The 25588-nt window shown below is 31.9% G+C and overlaps 3 protein-coding genes across 3 annotated transcripts; 2 read left to right on the forward strand and 1 right to left on the reverse strand.

The window, feature by feature from the left end:
- Positions 1 to 2315: 2315 nt before the first annotated feature.
- Positions 2316 to 4745, forward strand: LOC115716393 (homeobox-leucine zipper protein HAT4). The gene is made up of 4 exons (XM_030645179.2): positions 2316 to 2872; positions 3264 to 3577; positions 3697 to 3776; positions 3902 to 4745. The coding sequence occupies exons 1-4, from the start codon at positions 2623 to 2625 to the stop codon at positions 4248 to 4250; spliced, it is 993 nt and encodes a 330-aa protein (XP_030501039.1). The 5' UTR covers positions 2316 to 2622; the 3' UTR covers positions 4251 to 4745.
- A 12568-nt stretch (positions 4746 to 17313) lies between these two features.
- Positions 17314 to 17679, forward strand: LOC115718013 (uncharacterized mitochondrial protein AtMg00810-like). The gene has a single exon (XM_030646982.2). It carries the CDS (start codon positions 17314 to 17316, stop codon positions 17677 to 17679), a length of 366 nt encoding a protein of 121 aa, XP_030502842.2.
- A 1084-nt stretch (positions 17680 to 18763) lies between these two features.
- LOC115717324 (uncharacterized) lies at positions 18764 to 20621 on the reverse strand. The gene has a single exon (XM_030646296.2). It carries the CDS (start codon positions 20413 to 20415, stop codon positions 19018 to 19020), a length of 1398 nt encoding a protein of 465 aa, XP_030502156.2. The 5' UTR covers positions 20416 to 20621; the 3' UTR covers positions 18764 to 19017.
- Positions 20622 to 25588: the final 4967 nt, after the last annotated feature.

Raw genomic sequence — 25588 nt, forward strand, 5'->3', positions numbered from 1 at the left:
TTATTTTTTTAGGTCATTCTTTAATGAGATTCTCAGTTTGAGGAACTGCCATTTATTGTGTGGTTAGTACGTATAATATTAATTATTATATTAAATTTTGTTTAAATCATTACTACCATGTATTACCTCTTTTTTAAGTTCTTAAGCTTTATGGTGCTTCCCTATATGGTTGCATGTATGCAAATTTTGCCCGTAATTAATGATATTAATATAATTATTTACATATTTAACACATATTAGAAAATTGTGCACAAAGTTATTAAAGTAAATGTGGTTGGAAAAAAAATGCTAAGATGTTCCTTTTTTTTATTATTATTATTTATTTATTTGTAAAATGAAGTGAATATGCGATTAAGTTAGAGAGTTTCTGAATTTCTAACAACATTTTCAAAAATAAAAAAAATTAAATAAAAATCTAATATATAAGTTAAATTTCTTTACCAAAAGGACCAAAGACATACTTATTTTTATTTTTTTGACAAAGACATAATTAACTCATTAGATGTCGGTACGTGTCCCCTTATATTTATTTTCTATCTCAAATATTAGAGAAAGTTACCTAAAATTAAATCAAAAAAATTACTGTAAAGTTTTGAACATGTAATTTCCATTACTCTTTCTTAACTTTTCTTTTTGGATTCCTTTCTTAAAGACATTAGATTATTATAACAAAACATTTTCCGAAACATATGCTTAGAATTTATATTACAAATAAAAATACTATTGGCAAAAATGATTAATTGTAGTAATTATTATTTATAATAGCTAGATATATAATTTTAGTTTGCGTTATTGAAATAAATAATAAATATATTATTGTGAATAAATTTTTGATATATATATTCCTAAAATAATACCGTTTGAAATTGAAATAATTGATTATGTAAATCTTGGTGAATATAGAGAAAGATGATCTCGAAGTAGGTATAACATGACAATAAATATGTAATATATACTAGGTGAAAAATGAAAAAGTCCCATTTATTAGAATTAACCTTTTTTTTTTATAAAATTATTTTGGGTTCAGAAGAAAGAATCCAATCTCAATAATAATATAATAATTAGAGAAGAGAACTAAATTGCTTTTGTTTTGTTCTTTGGTACAGTAAAAGACATGAAACACAGTCATGGGAACATGAATCATGCCCTGTGTGTAAAAAAGGTGCAAGAAAGTCATAACATAGCTGAAAAAGCAAATAGTGGATTTTTTTTACATAGTAAAGAATAACTTTTTTTTTATTATTTATTTATTTTTTTACTTTGAGGTTCATATTTTTGTCACATATTCATTGTAAATATTATAAAGTACCGCGTGACTAATTCAAATTAAAATGAGCTTTATAGGAAGTCTAAAACACTATCAAAATAGTTTACCCTATTTTTAAAAAAAAAACACTATTAATATAGTGTGTTTCTATACCTATGAATGTGATAAGATACGATCATATCAATTTTTCATTAGGTGTTCAGTTTCAAAACAAACAGTATTGATGATGATGTGATATTTTGTAACATATTTCATTGGATTCCTATTTATTATTATTAATGTAACCTAGAAAAACAGATGGGGCGCTCATTTTTAATTAATACTCCATTTAAGACTTAACCTTTTTCTTTTATTTTTATTTTTCTCAAATATATTGGTAGGATTTATAGGTGTCTAAGTAATAATAATAATGATTATGTTTATCATGATATCCGTAATTCCTCTAGGTAATTGTCTTTGTGGGATTCTAATATAAATTAGTAACTTACAATAAAATTACTAGAAATGGTCTTTGGCATATGTAGTATTGGTACTATTCTTCTACTAACAAAAAGAACTACCATATTGAATCTCTCTACCATAAGATTGGGAGAAATGAATTTACCCATGATAATATATATATTTTTTATGGAACAATAGTTTAATCATTTAATATAAATTTAGAAGAGCTTGTAACCTTTTTTGTTTCACATTATCCTTTGCTACAAAAATAGTATTTTTAATAGATAAAAATATAATTAATGATATAAGAAAAAATTAAAAGAGCTGTTTTAGTACATCTCCTATCTATTTAAGGATTTAAAAAATTATATACTTTAGTATACCAAAATTAAATTTACAAATATAAGAAAAATAATCACTTAAAAAATAAAAAGCAAAGAATAAATAATAAATAAAAACACCTTGCAGTAAAGTCAATTTATCTATTTATTTAGGTTTTTTATGATTTAAGAAAGGAAAAACAGTAGTGATATGATATAGTTAAAATTGAAATATATATGTTTGGAAAAAAATTGAAAAGGGAAAAGGACATAAGTAGAAAGAGAGGACAAGGAGGAGCAGAGTTAGGCTGGCATTATTTGGGGGGCAAAAGCTATGATTGAGATAATTGGGCTCCCCTGACACCTAAGTCATCATTGAACTTACACACCACTCTCTCTCTCTCTCTCTCTCTTTCTTATTTTTCTCATCATCACTTTCTATATAACCCATTCCAACATCCCCACTCTTCTTCTCCAGACATACCAACCCTCATAACTTCTTTCTCTCTCTTTCTTTCTCTCTGCAATTCCTAGAAGAAAAAAAAAACCCACTTTCTCACCATCCAAACACCAAAAGCAAAGTAAGAGGAAACGATGATGGTTGAGAAAGAGGATCTGGGTTTGAGCTTGAGTTTGAGTTTTCCTAACCAGAATCGTCACTCGGTTACGAAGAGTACTGTTACTCATAATAATAATAATAATGATCATAATAATAAGCTTAATAATCTCTTGCTCTCCTCGTTTGTTCCGTCTTTGTCAACTTCTTCTTCTTCGCCTTCTTCTGGTTTCAATGTTAATCCTCATCAGAAACCTTCTTGGAATGCGACCTTTCCTTCTTCTGCAGGTGTGGATCATTATTTTATTTTAACGAAACAAAATGATATATGTGTTACAACTGTTCTTTTGCTTTGGATTCTAGATCTGCATGTGTTATTTTAGCTAAATGCAGATCTGCTAAACTTTCCCGAGAAACAAACATCCTTTTAACTTTTTCTTTTTCACGCCTAATACTATATTATTTGTTTCTCTTTTCGTTATTTTTTTCCTTTCCCCTTTTCCTCTTTACAAAAGCATACGTATCTTTCAGATCTAAGCCTTTGTAAAATTTCATTTTTTTTTTACTTTTTGATTGGTGTATACATGTATATAATATATTTGGTATTAACACAGATCTTTTTAGACTACAACATCACTGAGTCAAATCTCATTAAAATTGTTCCGAAATTTTTGTTTAGATCCGAATTCTGAGTCGTGCCGAGTTGAGACTCGAACTTTTCTCCGTGGAATCGACGTGAACCGGTTGCCGTCGACGGTGGATGTCGAAGACGAAGCCGGTGTTTCATCACCGAACAGTACGGTCTCTAGCGTTAGCGGTAAACGGAGCGAGAGAGAAGCAATTAATGTCGACGATAACGAGATGGAGAGAGATTCTTCTCGAGGTATCAGCGACGAAGAAGACGGTGAGACCTCGAGAAAGAAGCTCAGACTCTCCAAGGACCAGTCAGCCATTCTCGAAGAGAGTTTCAAAGAGCACAACACTCTGAATCCAGTAAGTACACGGAAAATACAACACAATTCACGTCACTCCATTAGATTTTCCTCACTGTATATATTTTCTCGCGAACCAAACAAAAAATTGACCAGAACTATTTTCTCTATTATTTGCAGAAGCAAAAGGGTGCGTTGGCCAAGCAGTTAGGCCTCAGGCCAAGACAAGTAGAAGTCTGGTTCCAGAACCGTAGGGCAAGGTGTGTAATTTTTCGAAATTTATAGGGGTAGTTTTGGAAATCGTGTAATATTTTCAAAAAATATTACAGCTTTACCTTTGAAAACAGCTTTATTTACCTGGTGTTGTTTTTATGCGTGGTTGCAGAACTAAGTTGAAGCAAACCGAGGTTGATTGTGAGTTTTTGAAGAGGTGCTGTGAGAATCTGACGGAGGAGAATAGGCGGTTGCAGAAGGAAGTTCAGGAGCTGAGAGCACTGAAATTATCTCCTCAATTCTACATGCAAATGACCCCACCAACCACTCTCACCATGTGTCCCTCGTGTGAGCGTGTGGCTGTCCCACCCTCGTCCTCCTCCGCCGCCTCCGAGTCCCGGGGCCATCACCAAGCGATTGTCCCGGTTCACCCTCGGCCCGTACCCGTCGGACCTTGGGGGGCTGCAGCAGCCACTCCGATTCAACATCGGCCGTTCGATGCCCTCCACCACAGAAGTTGAGAGAGAGAGATATCGTAACGTTAGGGGCAGTTTGGTCATTTTTGAATATCCAAAAGTCCTTGTTTAAATAATTTAAAAAGTAAAAAAAAAAAGAAAAAATTTGGTGTCGCATAAGTATGTACGGAAGTTCCATATGTAAAAGTGCACCCATTAACAATGGTTGAAATTCCAATGGTGGAGTCTGAGATATGGTTGTTGGGAAATATGATTTGGTGGGTCTTCAAGTTTTGTATTATTCGATGGCACCCATCATCCTCTTTTGTTGGGAGGTTTGTCTCCTATGTTTAGAATTTAGATTAGTTCTTATGAAAAGGAAAAAAAAAAGAAGACTTTTACTAATACTAGTCTTAAGTGCTAATATGATACTTCTAGCTTCAAATCTTTGAACCCAAAGAAAAAAAGAGAAAAATGTACCCTTTTAGATGGTTATGGAAGCGGAACCTTTGCTTGTAAAGTTTATTATTCTAAATTTGATTAATTTCTACTTTTTTAACATTTGTTAATTTTTGGAATTTGTCCATCTTTTAAAAAATAGTCGATATTGTTTAGTGGTTTAGATTATTAAGAGTATCGGATCATATACTATATTTATCTATGGTATCTCTCTGTTTGAATCTTTTGTTTGGTAGGATAAAAATTTGAAACACTTGTGGGGATCTTTTCGATTTTAAATATTGGGTTTATTTGGCTTGTGGGTCCGGATTTGGAACACCAATAGTGGGATTATACTTTAAGTTTAATAGAGGAAAGAAAATTAGGATTATAGTAGAGTTGAATATTGAAATGAAAACTAGGAACATGATGGACCCAGAAGAAAGTTTTAATGTGTAGACAACTTCCTAGTTCTATGGAATTTTTTAGTCTTTGACAATCCCCTAATCATCGCTTAATGTTATTGTTTTAAAATCATAGTTTTTATAATCATGTAAGTCAAACTTTACATTCTTTTAACACTTAATTTTTGTTTCCAAATATTATATTGCTTTGTGCTTTATGTTAATATATATCTCCCCTTCAATTTTGGTGAAAATTAGGTGAGTGTTATATGGTTTGAGACAATTGTTTCTCTAATGGTTGTGAATGTGAATTAAAGTTATTGTTGATGCTATAAAAAGAAAAGGGATGCTATGCTCATCATTCACAAAGTAGTAAAGTAGCCAATAAATTTTATCATTTTAGACTAATAGTGTTTTGCTTAGCCATACCATGCTTTGAAAGGCAAACATTATTGCTAAACTTTTCATTTTCTATCATGCTATTGCTAAACTTGTCATTTTCTTCTTTCTCCTCAAATCTTTATTTTTAATTTTTTAGGGGATTCTCATTCTATCTTTATTCAACACTTAAGTTGGGGAAATCCATTATTATTAGATGCTTGTAATTACAGTACTAAAGAGACCCCCAACTTGGTCTTTCCCTTTGAAAAGAATATTCTGGCAGATTTTTTTAATCTTTCCCAGCAAATATGTATAGATGAGACACTCATTAGTTTGTAGCCACCAAAGAGTGGGTCCTCATTATTATTATTATGGTATAATATCTCAGATAGAAAAATGTAAGTGATTGGGTTTCTCTGTAAAGTAATGCATGATTCCATTTATATGGTCCTGCATATCTGATTTTCTGCTTCAGAATTTATTGTTGTGTTTCAGTTTTGAATAATACAATAATCAAAAATTCAACGAAAAAGTAAAGAAAAAAGATTAATGGTCATACTCATAGGGCTCATATTCTTAGGAGAGTCATTTGTTCTTCAAACATTTCATAGTACTGTTTCCAAAAATAAAAAAGGTAAATAAATTGTTTTTAGCTTACTACGAAGCTGTTTGTGTAAGAACAAACAATTATATTTTGTCGAAACATATAGGCAGCACAATTTCTTACTTTTTAAACAAATTTTATGATTTTTATTATTTTTATTCATTTCAAAGAAAATTTCTTTGATAATGTGTTTATTGTTATCTCATAATATGTTGAAAACTCAACTCTTAGGCCCAAAAAAAAAAAGTTGGAAACTCAACAATTGTGGGAAAAATTTAAGAACTATAACACAACAGCAATTGTTATCAAATAATAAAATGATCAAACAATGAGAAGACAAAACAGAAATGACAGAGATCGATTTTATACTGATTCCACCAAAAGATCTTTACCTAAATCCAGTTGTGACTTGTGAGCACAAACTCAAGAGTCAAGCCCCTTCCACTATATACTTACTGAGATCCTGCTCTCTCTCTCTCTCTCTCTCTCTCTCTCTCTCTCTCTCTCTCTCTCTCTCTCTCTCTCTCGTATTACAGTTCTGAAAACAGGTCTTACCACTAATTTTGGAAAGTAAATCATCACAGTAGAGAATTAGGGATGAACATCAGGCAAGTTGATCGAGTTTCGGGTTTACAAAATTGTACCCGGACTCAACCCATGAAATGATTTGGGTTTGCGGGTTTCAGGCTCGCGAGTTCGCATATCTGCGGGTTCAAGTTGGTCGAGTCAACGGGTTCACCCGGTCAATTCTTAATTTTTTTTTAAAAAAAAATCAAATTTTTATGTAATTTTTTCCATATATAAAATTAAACATATAAGTTATAAACTTATAACACCATAACCTATATTTGTTAGATTAAAATAAAATAAAAATACATCCATTTCAAATTTAAAATACAAAGTCAAGTTCCAAACTACATATAATATATTATATATTGTTATTTTTAATATATTATCTATGTAATAATAATAAAATAATTAGATTTTAGGGTTTTTTATTTTTATTTTTAGTATATTATATATGTAATAAAAATAAAATAAAAAAGTGATTGGGTTGGCGGGCGGGTTCGGGTTCAACCCAAAACCCAGTGACCAAAAACAAACAACCCGCGAACCCGCTCGAAAGTGTACCGGTTGGACTCGACCCTCCTGAACAGAACGAGTTTTTTTAATTTTACGGGTTGACCGGGTCAGGTCCGGACGGGTTGGCCGGGTCCGAGTCAAACTCGGTCAAAATGTTCAGTCCTAATAGAGATAGGTGACTGTTGTCGGAGGAATTTTGATAATACGAAATATTGCGAGTATTCAAACAAAATTAGAATACTCGCTAGCAGTTATGTGAGTACTTACTTAGAATACCGAGTACTCAAAGTAATAGCTACGAAATAGACAAAAACAAAAGTAGAAACGTAGAAGAGACAAGAGAATTATAGTGGTGCAGTTAGAGTTTGGTCTGCTTAATTCACTTTAAGTAATAGTTTCAGCTTAATTTATTTGATTCAGATTGCCCTTTTATATAGAAAGCAAGTGTTCTTTAGGATTACATAAATAGTTAAATCAGACAGTTTTTACAATAAATGACAATATTAAATCAAAATAAACGTTTAAAGAATAAATAAAGAACAATTTCATTTGTTCTTGACTTAATTGCAGCAATTTATGCTACTTGATAATTCGTAGGTTGTCCATCCATATTTCATACACACGAGTTTGCGGGCTCTATGTTGTTGTACTCGCAGGATGGGCCTTTAGGCCTATTTCGTTGAATGTTTGCCTTCACCCTTGATCGCATAATCAAACATTCTGTGCATTGACAATTTGGAACATCCGAGTCCCCGACGAGTCATCGACACACTAGTCATTCGGATTAAACCTATGTAATTGCAGGAGTGATATACTTGGTCATCACATATAATCAGTATATGTGTGACCAATATTAACTTCACTCAGCTCTACTTATCTTTTGATTATGGGAACATAGTATGGGAGTAAACCCTGCCGCAAATTCACATCATGCGAGGAGAACTAATCGTTCTTTCTGATTGCACTGGTTGCTATGTCCACACTTCTTCTTTCTACGGTTAATAACACTTTCTGCGATTAGCAGCACATTCTGCGGTTAACAACGCTCTCTACGGTTAATAGTATTTTTTGCAGTTAACAACACATGAGTGAATACAAACATACCCATGCAACAAATCATCTTTTTCTGTTAAAGATTGGATCCACATGACAACTTTCCACGAGACTACTCATATTTTTAGGCAAAAATTCGTACTATAACAGTGACAATAGAAAAGCTAAATTTTTATTTTTATGATTTTTAAAGCATAAGTTTAAAAAAATGTGGCTTTTTTCTAAAAATTAATTATTTTTTTAAAAAAATTAAAATATATCAGAAAAATAGTAAAAAAAAATTGTTTAAAGCATAACTTGTTACCCTAAAGAAGTAACTAATTATTCACTGTTTTTCTCATATTTTTTTATTTCTTTTTCTTTAGAAAAATAAATCTTAGAAAATATTTTTTTTTAAAAAAAACACATACTACAAAAACTCATAAAATATTTAATTTCTTCAATAGAAAAGGAATTATTTCACAAATACACAAAAATAACAAAATATTACAAAAATACGGTTTCATGGAATTTTAAATATTTTTACGATTTTTTTTTTAGTTACTAAAAATAAGGTCATTTTATGTTGTACTCTTGTTAATTTGTTGTTGATTTTTTATTATATGTATATTATTTTTTGTTGTTATTTTAATATTATTTAGATGTTATTTTCATGTTACTTATGTGTAATTTTCTTTTTTGTTTTTATGAAAAATCATAAAAATATAAAAAAATTCTTTAAACGTAAAAATATAATTTTTTTTTATATAAAAAAAAAGTATCTTATGTAATTATCCCCTAAAAAAAAGTAGCTTGGTACAAAGTTAGCCCATCTTACATATTATGCAAAATTTTACACACAATTTACACAGTCTCATTTAGTCAAATTGTGCCAAAAAAAAAAAAACATGACAATTGTTAGAATTTAGGATTGTATAGTTGAGAAAGTTGGAATAAAATGTGTAGGATAAGGTGGGGGAAGATACATTTCAAAATTAATTCACAATGAGAAATAATTTCTTTATCTTAGTAATGCAAGACTATTTCTAATAATAATATACCATTTTAATAACACTCTATTAAAGATATTTTAAAAATACTATACCCACTAGTAATGCAATTCATGTGGGATAAGTTGAAGAATACATTTTTTATTAATCTATTAATTAAATTTATCTCTAATTTTATATTTAATTAAAAAATACCTCTTTTTAGATGTATTGTACCCAAAATACCCTGACATAAGAGAGTTACATGGAGTGTATCTTGAAGTGATAGGTGCAAAATTGGTATAATGTTTAGAAAAAGAGGTAAAAATGATAGAATTTAAAAAAGAGGGTAAAAATAAAAGAGGACAATATAAAAAGGGTATAGAGTGTAATTTCCTTATGGAGAGTCGTACATATTATAATTCAAAATTATTAAAATAGAGAAACTTACAAAAATATTAGAATTTGGATTAACTTTTACAAAAATACTGTCACACGGAAATCTTTTCAAAAATACTGTGTTTTTATAAAACAACAGTAAAATACAAAACAGAACAACTAAAAACAACAGTAGGACAACTAAAAAATAACAATAAAACAACAATAAAAATTTAACCACGTAACTATCTCTTATAAAACGACTAATTACAAGTGTATGACACTATCTCATAATAATGTTGGTTACTATTGGCCGGGCCAGCCCAAAACAATTGGTGGCCTTGAACAAAATTCATTTAACTGAACTTCATTTTTTTTCTTTTTTCTTTGAAGGAAACTGGACTTCTTTTGAACAGAAAAATTATGATAACTTTCCATTTTACACATTTTTTAGCAATCTTACAAATATACTTTGACCCATCTTTTTTTTTTTTCCATAAATTATATTCACTGTTATGTCTTTCTATCTGACCTTCACAACATTAAAATTTAATTTCAAACATACCGCTACTGCTAGTGCTAGTTGGTTGGACTTAAAAATGGTACCATCTCTACCTATTTTTCAAAAAAATCACTTTAAGAGGTGTGAAGTATAACTTTTCTTTTGTTGCCATTGGAATTAAAGCTTGAGAAGGTCCCCTTGTCGAATACCACGGGAAGGGAAAATTGCTTTAGCGAACCACCATTCAATAAAATCAAGAAGGACACTGAAGATAAGAATTTCGTGATCAATTGACAAACTTTTCTCCATACCCAAAAGCCTTAAGAGTATGATCAATGAAACTGCACTCAAGTCGATCATAAGTCTTTGACATGTCAAGCACATCGACATTAAGTACTTAGCTATTAAAGAACGTGCTAAAAAAAATAAAGTGGTCATTCAAGACATTTGTACTGAATTGATGATTGTCGATCTTATGACAAAAGACTTGCCACCTTATATATTTAAGGATCAAGAGACTTTGGTTCCCTTATGTAATTTGTACAAATAAAGTTATTATTACTATAACTTTTATTTTGATATTTTCTCATATTTATGAGCATCTTAATTCTATATTTAAGAAAATTTTAGAGGACCAGAATAAACATAAGGTTTAGGATTTATTCGCTTAACTACATTGTCACATAAAGTACATTGTTATATAGTAAACATATTGTAATACATGGAAGATAATACTTGTCGTATAATGAGGACATGTCTCTATAATTCATATACTTATTATGTAATGAGGAACGATGGGTTTGAGTGTTAAATCTAAATACTGCCCAAAAGAGAGAATATTATAATATTTTTTATTTATAGAATAAAACCAATAAATTAATTTTGAGATAAATGAATATTTTATATTCATTAAATCTTGACACAATTAATTGGTTAATATTTTATATATGCTCAAATTACGATATTCATTACTTGATTTGATTTTTTGAATTAATTGTCAAAATATTATGACAATTAATGTGGCACAGATATTGATGCAGTATCTCACCTATAAATATAGGATCTCGGTCCTCGACCTCTTCACTCATTTTGTGAAAATAGCAAAATCCATCTAAAGAGAGCTGAGAGAGTTTGGAAGCCCAATTTTCCATATTGAAGCTATCGCTGGAGATTGAAGCCGAAGATTAATGACAAGAGATATTTCGGTCCTTTTATCGCATATACAGTTTCGATATGTTTATAATTTATTCCGCTTTACATACCAATCATATATGCTTCGCATTTCATATCTAAATAATCTAACACATTCTACATTAAATTAGCGTAAATTCTACATTAATTAGAATAACTATTGGAGGTGGTCTAACAAGTGAAACACATTTGAATTCTTTTTCGAGTAAGCTTTGTATGTAGATCTGGTTATAAATAAAACCTCACTTCCCTTCCTTTTGATGCAGCCTTATATATATAAATGTATTGGTTAAAGATAAATATATACACATAAAAAAGGCATGTATATCTGTATGCTGATATATTTCTTACTTGTGCAGGTATGTGGCCACTGGTCACAAAGAGCGGTATATAATGGCCATATTTCTATCTCTTACGGTTAAGTAGTGGTTGTTGTTAAGAAGTTAGTTACTACTGTTAATAGTTAGTTAGTTTCTCCTTTTGTACAGCTGTATCTTTAACTACTTTCTGTTAGTTAGTTAGTTAATGTATTCTCCTTTGTATCATGTATATATAGAGCTCTTTTGCTCATTTGTGAATACAAGATTCATTTATCAGATTTTCCCTTTCGTTCTCTTTCTTTACTCTTAACATGGTATCAAGAGCTTTTTTCTCGCTTCCGCCATTTTCACATCTGTGGCTGTATCTCTTTTTCTTCTTCGTTGTTCTGTTTCTCTGCTTCCATGGCTGCTGCAAATACTCAAGCATTCAATCCAGTTGTCTTTGCTCACAAAGTTTTTGTTAAACTTGATGATTCGAACTTTTTGCTATGGCATCCCCAAGTTTTGTCTGCTATCAGAGGTCATCGTCTCCAAGATTACATCACTGATTCCTCTCCACCTCCATCCAAGTATCTCACTCAAGAAGATGAAGTTCTTGGCCAGGTCAATCCTCGATTCACAGAGTGGGAGGTTCAAGATCAACTTCTATATTCCTGGTTACTCTCATCCATGTCAGATGCCATACTCACCTGTATTGTTGGAGTTGAAACCTCTGCTCACATTTGGAAAACTCTTGAGGTATACTTTGTCACTCAAACCTCTGCCAAAATAGATCTTTACACAACTCAGTTAAAGAATTGCAAGAAAGGATCTCTTTCTGTTAATGACTATCTTCTTCGCATAAAAACTCTTGTTGATAAACTAGGGTCTGTTGGTCACAAAATTTCTACTAAAGATCACATATCTGAAATCTTCAAAGGATTTCCTTCTCTTTATGATACTTTTGTTATCTCTGTTAATTATTGAAATGATAACTACACTGTTGCTGAAATTGAGACATTGCTGTTGTCTTAAGAACATAGAATGGAAAGCCATAGCAAAGATCTTAATTATATTAATCTTGCTATTAACTGTGGCTTTAGATCAAAGCCACAAAGTACTCCTTCCTTTTCCAATAATGCAGACAACAACATCTTGAATCAAGGTCGTGGTGTTGGAAATATTTTACCAGGATCTAGATTTACTAACAAGTATGTTTCATTAACATCCTAATATGAATTATAAAACAATGAAATAAACACATAAAGTTTAGGAAACCTTACATTGGGTGCAGCGGAATATAATGACTCCTTCCGTTCAGATCTCTAGCCCTTGATTCCAATCTGTAGCAGAGCATCACCAAGATATGAACCTGGATCTCTTTCTCTCCTTCCTTGATGCTGATTCTCCTTCTTGTTGATTGGATTCTTCACAATCTTCCACACTATGATTGAGATACCACTTGATGTGTGTGGGCACTCACTCATTCAATCAAGGTTCAAAATTATTGAAGAAGAAAAGAGGAACAATGGTTTCGGCCTAAGCAATAGAAAGAGGCTCAATTTTTCTGAAAGTGAATTTCATCTGACAGAGTTAAGTTTGAATCTATCACTATCTATTTATAGGTAACTACTTAGGTTAAGGTTAGAATTATTTGGCATTAAAATAATGAAAAAAATAAATGGTAAATTAAATGCATAGTGGCCGGCCATGTATAAGATAATGGGCCCCACTTGCGATTTTGCCATTTTGTCATTTTTCATCCCATTTTTCTCAAAAACGCCAATTTTCCAATTTAACCACTTAAATGCCAATTCCAATTATTTAATAACTAAAAATAAATTATTAAATAATATTGTCATTTAATATATTTATTAATTAGACATATAAAGTCTCTTAATTAACAAATAAAACCTAGAATCTCTTTTCTTCACAATTTTACCCTTGGTTAGTGAAAATTCATAAACTAGACATAGTCTAACTTTAGAATTATAATTGATTAATCAAAATCAATTAACTGAGTCTTACAAGCAGTATGGTCTCAACTAGTATGGGGACCATGGGCCTATATAACTGAGCTTCCAATAAGCAGATCAAGAATTTACCAAGTAAATTCACTGACTTATTAAACCCTTATTGAATCCACGCATAGAACTTAGAATTGCACTCTCAGTCATATAGAACGCTCTATATGTTCCACGATATAGATACGCTATTAATTATCCATTATTATAATCTTAATTTGATCAATGATCCTCTAATATATGATCTACATTGAATAGGGACTAAATTACCGTTACACCCTTCAATGTATTTTATCCTTAAAACACTTAGCTCCGTATAAATGATATTTTAGCGAAGTGAAATGAGTACTCAACCATTTATCTCTGTTTAGCCAAGCTCGAAGGATATCATCGTTTCACTTCTAAATACCTATAGAAGTTATAGATTGCATATCTATGTTAGCGCTCCCACTCAATTATACAATCATGTTCCCAAAATGTACGTATCACCCTGACCGAAAAGTAGGCTTAACTAACAAATCAAAGAACATGTATAATACTCTTGAGATCGAACCTAATCATATCATGATTAAGATCATTTGATCTAGGATCAACTAGGTGATATTGAATTGAATAGATATTACGGTAAATTTTAACATATCTAATCAAAGTTCAATATCGGTCCCTTCCGATGTATACTCCATACATCTAATACTGGTAAACTTTGCCAATGCCCTGGAAATGACATAACACTTATCCAAGGTGTAAGAATACCTATCGCTGATTATCATGCCAGTCTAAATCCAGTGAACTGACAAATCAGGGAATAAACTTTCGAACATATTATCAAGATTATATTCTACTGTGCTGACAACACTATAATCATTCACAAATACATATGTTCTGGACTTAATAGAATTTATACATTATATATATAATCATGAAATAAATCATGTGAACCATGCAACATAAAATGTTATTCTGATCTTTATTAACTAAATCTGATTATATTGAAATGAGTTTTATTTAGGGCACAAAACCCAACACGTGGATTGTGGAATCCTTATGCTGTCTCTTCCAGATCCACTCAATCTCCCAATCCATATCAGAACAACAACTCCAACACAGTCAGAGGAGCTTCTACTACATCTGCTCCTACAGTACCTTCAAACATGTCCGTAGGCACTAAACCAGTCTGTCAATTGTGCTCCAGAATTGGTCATCTTGCAGCTCGTTGTTATCAACGTTTCAATCTTGACTTCCTTGGTGTTGGTGCTGCGAATGTCCCCAAACAGTCAGCCAATATTGCTACTGCAGATACAGTGACAGATGAAGCTTGGTATCCTGACTCTGGTGCTACATCTCACTACACTCCCAATGCTGCAAACTTTTCTCAAAAACAACCTTACTTTGGTCAAGATCAGGTGCACATGGGTGATGGGGTTAGTTTTCCAATCCAAAATATTGGTAATACTCTTTTCCACTCATCTACTTCCAATAAACCTCTATTCTTGAGAAGAATGCTACATGTTCCCCACATTACAAAAAATCTGATTTCAGTGTCTCAATTTTCTGCTGATAACAATGCCTTTTTGAATTCTATCCTAATCATTGTCTGATCAAAGATCAGGTTTCGAAGGAGACACTGCTGCAAGGCCATCTTAGGCACAGTCTCTTTGTCATAGATCCCTCACAACTCACCAAATCTGATCTCACATCCTTTATTCATTCTAATAAAGTGTACACTGTAGTTAATGCAAATGTTGCTTCTACTTCTACATCTGAATGTAATCTGTTTTCTTTGTGGCATAAGAAACTAGTTCATCCTTCAGCTAGAAATGTAACTGCCATAATAGCCCAATGTAATATTCCCCAAAGAAATAAAAGCATAACTGATTTTTGTGATGCTTGTTGCAAAAGAAAAATTCACAAGTTTCCTTTTCCCCATTTCTACTACTGTGTACACAAGACCCCTCCAATTAATTCACACTGACATTTGGGGGCCTTGTCCCATGCTTTCATCTTGTGGTTATAGGTACTATATACACTTTATTTATGCTTTTTCTAGGTACACTTGGGTTTTCCTTCTCAAAGCCAGATTTGAAGCTTTGCAAACCTTCATTAACTTCAGAACCAAAATAGAAAAAGAGCTGAATCTACCTATAATATCTTTCCAATCCGATTGGGGTGATGAATACCAAGCTTTAGAACCATACTTAATCACAAATGGTATCTCTCATAAGTTTTCTTGTCCAACTACTCACTAACAAAATGGTGTAGCTGAAAGAAAACACAAACATCTTGTTGAGTCGGCCTTGACTTTACTAGCTCAGGCTTCTATGCCTCTCTCTTATTGGGATGAGGCTATAAGAGCTTCCTGCTATATCATAAATAAGCTTCCCACTCATGTCATAGCCAATGACAATCCCCTTCACAAATTGTTCCACAAAACACCCGATTACTCCACTTTAAAGGTATTTGGTTGTGCTTGTTATCCAAATACCAGACCTTATAATAAAAACAAATTGGAGTTTAGGTCTGAAAGGTGTACCTTCATTGGTTATAGGTTAAAACACAAAGGATACAAGTGTCTTTCTTCCTCTGGGAGAAATTTTATTTCTAAAGATGTTTTGTTTGATGAATTTCACTTTCCATTTACAGATATCTCTACTAATAACTCTGTTTCTTGCTCTTATGTTTCACCAAATGCATCCTCCACCATTCCCATCATTGCTCGAGAACAACCACCTGTTGCACCTGTCTTACCAAACCAGCAGCAACCTCACTCTGATGATAGTTCTGTTAAGATTCCTACAGTTGTTGGACCGGTATCTCCTACTGCTTCACCACAGTTGCCTCCAACTACATCAAGTGAGTCTCTTCCTGCTACTGTTGTTCCTGATACCACAGTTGCTTCCACTTCCACAGCAACTCAGCATGCCCCTATTACCAACAGTCACCCTATGGTAACTCGGGCTAAAGCTGGTACATACAAGCCCAAAGTTTTACTGGCCTCTCAAACTCCTCTTACAGTTGCTGCTGCTCTTAAGTCTCCAAAGTGGAATGCAGCTATGGGAAATGAAATTGTTGCTCTAAAAAGGAACAAAACATGGGTTTTAGTTCATCTGCCTCATGGCAGGCAACCCATTGGTTCCAACTGGGTGTTTAGAGAGAAAGAGAACTCAGATGGTACTAACTCTACACCTAAAGCAAGACTAGTGGCTAAAGGTTTCCTCCAACAATATGGTTTTGATTTTACAGAAACCTTTAGCCCGGTTATAAAACCAACCACAATTCGAGTGATCTTAACCATTGCTCTCTCCAATGGTTGGACCATAAGACAACTCGATGTCAACAACGCTTTTCTAAATGGAGACTTAATTGAGGAAGTTTACATGACTCAAGCCCCCGGATTTATTGATCCTGACAATCCAGACCTAGTGTGCAAGTTAAACAAAGCAATCTATAGACTAAAACAAGCCCCAAGGGCTTGGTTTGACAAACTCAGGACAGCTTTGCACACTCTTGGCTTTAGTTCAGCCAAAGCTGACCAATCATTGTTTCTGAAAGTTACAGCAAGCTCCATCATTTTCATCCTTGTCTATGTGGATGACATTCTTGTTACTGGTAGCTCTCTCAATAAATTAAACAGCCTTATTATAGCTCTTAATGCAACTTTTGCACTTAAAGATTTGGGAGAAATTGATTACTTCTTAGGCATTCAAGTCACTCATCTCTCTGATGGACTTCACTTATGCCAAAAGAAGTATATAAGTGACTTATTCCATAGAGCCAATGGATTGTGCTAACTCTCTTCCCAATCCAATGGTCAACTCTGAAAAACTTTCTGGTCTCATTGGTGATCCTGTTCCTGATCCCCATCTATACAGAAGTCTTATAGGGGCTTTACAATATGCTGTAATTACTCGACCAGAAATAGCATATGTTGTCAACAAAGTGTCCCAATTTATGCACAATCCACTTGAGCCTCACTTCAAAGTTGTCAAAAAGATTCTTCGATATCTTAAAGGGACTATTGATCACGAGCTACGCCTCAAAACCTGCTCCAAACTTGTTTTGACAGGTTTTTGTGATGCAGATTGGGCATCCGATCCTGATGATCGAAGATCAACTTCGGGTTTCTGCATTTTCTTAGGATCAAATCTGGTTTTGTGGAGTTCAAAGAAGTAGAAAACTGTGTCTCATTCGAGCACAGAAGCTTGATATAGGAGTCTTGCAAATGCCACTGCTGAAATGGTCTGGCTGCAATCGTTGCTCACTGAGATTGGCTTTGCACAGCTTCCTATTCCCATGATTTGGTGTGACAATCAAAGCACTGTTTTAATGTCTGCCAACCCTGTTCTTCACTCAAGAACAAAGCATATTGAGCTTGATCTTTATTTTGTCCGTGAACGAATTTCTAATAATCGACTTCTCGTGAAGCATACTCCAGCTCAGTATCAACTCGCAGACATTCTTACAAAGCCTCTGTCCACCTCCAGATTTCAGCTTTTGAGAGACAAACTGAGCCTTGCATCTCTATCCCAGCTCAATTTGCGGGGGGTGTTAAGAAGTTAGCTACTATTGTTAATAGTTAGTTAGTTTCTTCTTTTGTACAGCTGTATCTTTAACTACTTTCTGTTAGTAAGTTAAATAATGTATTCTCCTTTGTATCATGTATATATAGAGCTCTTTTGCTAATACAAGATTCATTTCTCAGATTTTCCCTTTCGTTCTCTTTCTTTACTCTTAACAGTTGTATGTCCGTTTAACATACAAAAGTTAATAATATTACACTTTCGCAAGTTTACTAATCTTTTCTTTTCTCGAAGGTTTCTGGCATACTTAAAAGAAGTTTTGGTTATATAGAAATGGTTTATAAATTTTGAGACGTGACTTCATTCTGTGTTGTTGTCAATGTAACCAACATACATTTGAAAGTTGTCATGTTTAGTAATTTGTTATTCACTCAAAATTATGAAACTGAGAAGAAATTATAATAAATTGTAGTATGATTTTAAACTTCTGAAATTACCACATATTTTAAATTAAATTTATTTTGATGTGTGTGGCACGTTTTTGTCACTGAGTATTTCTTAAAAAAGGAATAATCTCATTTTATCATCAATTAATAATCTGTAGAACCTGTTATCAGCTGCCCTTTAGAATTTCTCTAGTTTTCATATGACTATTTTCTCCTTTCTTCTAAAACAAACAATTTTTCAGGCATTTTTTCATGTGTGCATGTAAATTTATTCCCATAACCAATAAGATATCACCAAAGTCTTTTTATAAGAAGAACAATACCACTTCAGTAAATTTTGTGGCAAAACAACAAACAATAAAAATCCTTTGTATACCATATGATCACTTTGTTTAAAACAAAAACTATCATCATAACCTGAAATTTAAATTAAAACATTATACATATATGAATATCTTTATATAAAACCTATCAAAGAAAGAGATAAAAGAGAGACTAAATACTAAAAATAGTTGGAAGAAATGTCCTTCAATCTGTTTTTTCGTTTACCTTGATAATTTTTTACTCATCTGGGCACTCGATCTTTTAATGGATGCGATTCTCTGAAGCCTAATTTGCTCTCTAAATTTGGCTATGAATTCGTCAGCTTTCTTATCCACATCTGGGCCTCCATCTCCAACACTACTGTTATACGATGTCGTTTCAGGACTCTCTTTTGGGCTTTCAACGACATCGTTTTGTCCCAAACGACTTCCAATTTCATCATCTTCACTCTCTGTCTCTTCTTGATCAAATTCCATCATCATTTTCTCAACCAAATTTTCTTCTTCTTCTTCTCTTTTTTCCTCCTCATTACGAAGTTTGTTGATACTTGGATTATTCTGATTATTATTACAACCCAAACTCTCACTGTCGTTTGAGAAAGTAGTGTTTGGTTTAAACGACGATGATTTGTAAGGAAACGACGGTGGTGGCGGTGGTGGTGGAGGAGGATACGACCTGTCGTATATCGTCTTCTTTCTAACTCTGTCCTCCGAAATCTTGGCTTGGGATTCCGATGGAGTATTCGTCGAAGAGGGAAACGAATTGGGTCGGGTCAAACGGGCGGGTTGAGGCTCCGAATTCCGAGATTCGACCCGACTGAATTCATCAATCTCTTCCTTCATCTCTAACCTTCCCGATCTCGATCGCCATGGAATCGGAGAAGGAAGAACAACACTTTCCTTAAACTTCTCCTCCACTTTATCATAATCCAACCCTCCAAATTCCCGGTTCGAATTGCTCGAAAACCTTCTAGAACCGGTCATCGAGTTCGAACGAGAAACATCACCACCAGAGCTCGAAACGGCACCGTTTTCAATGTCCGACTCAGGAATCCGAGACCTCAAGCTCCGAACCGGTAAAAGCAGCGGTCTTTCTCCAGTTCTCGATGACCCGTTGCTGTTTCCGCCATTTTCGTTTGTAACAGAGCTTTCTTTAGCTACGACGACCATCGGTGGTTCGTTCCTGTAGTACTGACTACTCCAAGTTTGGACCTTGTTGTCATCAGACACAGATGGGTTCTCAGATTCGTCATCGAAAACCGACGAAACTTGGAGAAATCGGGAGACGTAAGATTGGGCATTGTCTAATTTTGCGTTGTTGCCGTTTTCCTTCTCTACGTCGTCGTTTTTGCGACTAAATAGACCGTACGAGATGGCTATGCCGACGAAGAGAAGATGGATGAGCTCCCAACTTCTGGTGAGTAAATTCTGGTTTATAAAATCAGGAGCTTGTGATGGGAAAAGTGGTAAAACGATCATGAAAATTGTAACTATGGCTGCTTTATAGAGAAAATTAGATTGAAACTTATTGTTACTTTGGTTTTGTTGCTTTGGGTCTGAAACTACCTTTTGGGGTTTGGCATATGTGTCTTCTGCTTCACCTGCCATTGATGAACACATAGAGAGAGACTAAGAAAGAAAGAAAGAAAGGAAGAGAGAAAGCTTTGGTTGAAGATATGGGGTTAAATTTATAAGTAGCAGAGCACAGAGCAAAGAAGAAGACGAAGAAAAAGCATGAAAAGAAGACTTGGTTGTTAAGGAAAAGTAGAGAAAGAGGAAAGGTTTTGAGAATTGTGATAACAAATTTCACTCCATTCTTTTTTGTTTTAGCTTTTCTTTTAGAAGGTTCTGTTTCAAATTTATATTTACATAAATAACCTTTTTCTTTATCAATTTGTCCCATGTCAGTGTATTCCTTTTTCTCAACTAAGATTCTTTCAATATGTGAAAAAAATGATTATGTAAAATTTTGTATAATGGGGTCATCGATTTGATTTCAGGATTATATCCCAAATAAAATCTTGCTAAACGTAATGTGTTATCAAAAAAATTCTCAACACTAACTTTGCCGTAGTGATTTATTATAAAAAAAAAACTTTGCAGTAGTGTTAAACCAGTGCTGTCATAGAACATTAAAATTTGCATAGATTTTATGACCAAGAAAAACCAGTAGTGCTGGTGAAAGAAGAATTCGAAGATCATTTCCAACGTATTCATGTGGTCACACTATTGTTAAATTTATGTGGATTTTAGTTGGAGGTAATAAAATAAAATAGAATGAAAAAAATAATAATTTTTATTTCATTTCTTTATTTAGTTGTATTTTAAATTATTAGAAAATCATTTTAATAGAAAATTTTCAAAAATTTAATACTTCTAAGAAAAATTACTTCATATACTATTTTTTTAATTTTTTTTTTTCAAATTTACTGTTTGGGTTTCTAAAATAGTTTCTCCTGTAGTTTCTATGTAGGTTGCTATAAGTATTTTGATTGCGATTTTAGTTGTTCTGTTAATTGCAATAGAAGTTTCTATGTAGAATTCCGTAAAAATAACAAAAAAACGGTTTTAAAATGTAAAAATAAAAGTCCTTATAAAAAATACTATTCATATAATTTATTATGCAAGCGTATAAAAGATTTACGTGTACAAAAGATTGTTTGAATTATATTTTTGGGGTATTATTTTTTTGAGTATCTTAAAATTTTACAATATATCTTAAATAAGTACAATATATACAACAGTTAGAAAAATAATTTTTTTTCGAATGCCAAAAAAATAGAAGTGTATCAGTTTACCATTTTCTAAAATAATTATACAAAAAAGTAATACATATTATATATAATAGAATAATAAAAAAATGAAATATACACGGTATATGTTATATTATTTATAATAATATAATATATAGATTAAATATGTGTAATAAACTAATAATATGTAACATATGACTATATTAGTTGTCATCTTTTTGTAACATTTGGGGAGTTGTTACTATGAGTAACCTCCACCATTATCACCAACATTAAGAGTGTAAAAGATGTTACACACCTTTATTTGAAATTCTTAATGCTATAGGAGTTATGGTGTGTGTAAGAGTTACATTTGAGTCCATAACATTTATAGGGGTTATGAGTTTGAATTTCAAATGGTGATATCCTAAACACTATATAAAGAGGTCTAAGGTGCTCATTTTGGAGAAGAAGTTTTCTATTAAAAAAAAGTACTTTGCTAGAAAACTCTAAGGCTTGATAATTCCTAAAGCTATTTCCATGAGAGTTCCCTTAGTGCTTAGAGATAGGGGGAAATAAGCTTTTGGACAAAGGTGCAATACCTTGTTCAAGTCATGGTGATCCCCACTAATCTACACTCAAGGTTGTAAGTGAGTATATATATAAATATATTTCTTCAAATAATATGTGTGTGTGTGTGTTATATAATATTGTGTACTCTATCTTCTCTTCTACCTTTCATATATATATGTAATATATATTGTATATTATGTTGTTGTAACATTTCTTTAATCTCTTTGTTGGTCCTTATATTGTATTACAATAGAGTTGTAATATCTTGATTTTCTTCCATTGTAATAAAATCTCTAACAATCAAAAGCTTATCCCTTTTCAATGGAAGAGGTGATAAATCAAGATTGTGAGAATATAAGGATAAGGGATTTTGTGAAAAGCATGGTGGTGTATATTTTGTGATTTACCATTTTATATGATAGTAATATATATGATATATATATGAGTTTATATATGTGATCATGAGTTTATATCATATTGTTATATATAGTAATATAGAATATGATATTTAAATTTATAACATGTTTATATGTGTATATATATGTGAGATATATAATATATAACATGCATATATGAGTAATATATATTATATATATGTAGAGCATGTGATATAATATATATTAGTGAGATTAAATATGTAGAAATAATTATTTTTGTATATTTATATGAGACATGCATACATAATATATGTTATATATGTGTATATAATATATATCATGTATATTAATGTGTATATATATGTTATATATGTGTGAGGTATGTAACATATATAGTTGTGTAATTAATGTATATATTATGTGTATATGATATATATGTATATTATAGTATATATGTTATATATATGAGATATGTAACATATATATTGTGAATTTAATATTGATCTCATGTGTATGTTACATATAAGATGTTGATTAGTAACATACATATTATATTAATGTATGAGTTATATATTATGATAATAATGTTGATAGTAATAATATAATATTGTTTATTGCTATTGATGTGGAAATTATTATCATCTATTTTGTGAATAAAGAATATTTTAAATTCTTTTTCAATTTGGTAGTGAACATCTCACTTTATGAGATAATAAAAGATGGCTTTTGAGAATTTTTTACATATTTTATTGGGTTATAAGAGATAAGCATCTCATATTTGAGATAAGAAAAAGTGGACTATGAGAGTTACACTTTTATTGGACTTGCATTGTCATAAGCAAGAACAAATGGATTAAAAGTGAATCCAAACTTGTGAAATGAGCCATAAATTGGAAGAGCAATTTTGGACTCAAAAGTAAATGAATCAATGTGGATTCAAAAATAGTGAAAAGATAACAAAATTGGAGAAGCAATTTTGAATCTTAAATAATCAAAGTGGTGATGTGAGTTTGATATTTTAATTTTGTTGAGAAAACTAAAAATAACAAATAGTATTTTCAAAGTGACCTTAAAAAGTCATTTCAAGAGGAAAATACAAAAAGGTGATATTTAATATACACTTTATGGTAGAAATGTGGGGGTGAACCACAAATTTAATCAAAATGTGATGAGACATTGTTGATATTTTTGATTTTGAATTCAAATTCTAAATCAAGTTTGGCTATGTGCATAAGTGAAAATATTGACATATTTGGTGTCAAATTTTGGTGAAAATAATTTCAAGAAGGAAATTAAATTTAAGAGAAATTATAGAAACAAAGTGGTCTTCTATATTTTAAAATCAAGATATTATCTTGATAATGAAATGTGAAAGTGTGGGGTGTATACTCCAAAATATGAGAAAGTTTAGACATACTTGGTGTCTAAAAATAAAATATGAGAATTTAGACATGTTTGGTGTCTAAATTGGTGTATTTTTGATATGTTTGGTATCAAAATAATTGAGAATTTGAGTTGTGTGAAAATTAATCTTTTATGATTAAATTTTCAAAGCTTAAGTACTTAAGGAGAAAAGTGGTCACAAAGTGAACACTATATTTTGGCATGCATGATTCACATGGAATCAATAGTGAGAGGTTATAACAAATCGCTTAATCTCCGTACAAGATTAAAGCATGAATTTTTGAGGGATAGGACTTAAACTCCCTTAATGTTTCACTCATTGATGGTAACCTATCTTAACACTAGTAAAAATCTAGTATTAAGTTCAATAGGTAATAACAAGTCAATAGAGTGAATATGGTACTCAATTGTCCTATCTATGGATGAGTACGTGTGAAAGTTTAGGGTTAAAATCGAAAGGTTTTTTAATGGAGCTTAAGCTTAAGAAAACTCACTTAAGTTTAAGAAGTGTCTAAAGAGTGGTGAGACACTAAAACTCCACCTATATGGACTAGAGGTGGTGCCGCCTCTTATGAGAATTTAGAGTTATTCTCTAGAGAGTCCATGAATTGGAATTTTGCACATGGCCATTAACGGTGCAAGAGCGAGACATGCGGTCTCAAGTGAGCATTAGCGAGGGTGTGTGTGTTATCACCGATTTGTATTAAAGGAATAATGGTTCAATGCTACGGCAACCAAAATTTCATCAAACTTTGTGGTAACTACACTAAGGTAAAATTCAAGTCGAAAGACATTTTACCTAATGCACCTAAGCAAGATTTCTTTAGAAGTGTGTATTTAGTCAATCAAAGTGGGGGAATGTTATATTTGGATATAATATTTTTGATTGATTAAATAAATGTTACAAATGTTACAAGTTTGTTACTAAAGAGATAATATTTAATCTAGTGGGGGATTGTTATATTATTTATAATAATATAATATATAGATTAAATATGTGTAATAAACTAATAATATGTAACATATGACTATATTAGTTGTCATCTTTTTGTAACATTTGGGGAGTTGTTACTATGAGTAACTTCCACCATTATCACCAACATTAAGAGTGTAAAAGATGTTACACACCTTTATTTGAAATTCTTAATGCTATAGGAGTTATGGTGTGTGTAAGAGTTATATTTGAGTCCATAACATTTATAGGGGTTATGAGTTTGAATTTCAAATGGTGATATTCTAAACACTATATAAAGAGGTCTAAGGTGCTCATTTTGGAGAGGAAGTTTTCTATTAAAAAAAAAGTACTTTGCTAGAAAACTCTAAGGCTTGATAATTCCCAAAGCTATTTCCATGAGAGTTCCCTTAGTACTTAGAGATAGGGGGAAATAAGCTTTTGAAGAAAGGTGCAATACCTTGTTCAAGTCATGGTGATCCCTACTAATCTACACTTAAGGTTGTAAGTGAGTATATATATATTTCTTCAAATAATATGTGTGTGTTATATAATATTGTGTACTCTATCTTCTCTTCTACGTTTCATATATATATGTAATATATATTGTATATTATGTTGTTGTAACATTTATTTAATCTCTTTGTTGGTCCTTATATTGTATTACAATAGAGTTGCAATATCTTGATTTTCTTCCATTGTAATAAAATCTCTAACAGTATATATATATGTCGTGCACCGTAGCACACATATAA

Source organism: Cannabis sativa, chromosome 5 (genome assembly GCF_029168945.1).
Source record: "Cannabis sativa cultivar Pink pepper isolate KNU-18-1 chromosome 5, ASM2916894v1, whole genome shotgun sequence".
Taxonomy (NCBI): Eukaryota; Viridiplantae; Streptophyta; class Magnoliopsida; order Rosales; family Cannabaceae; genus Cannabis; species Cannabis sativa.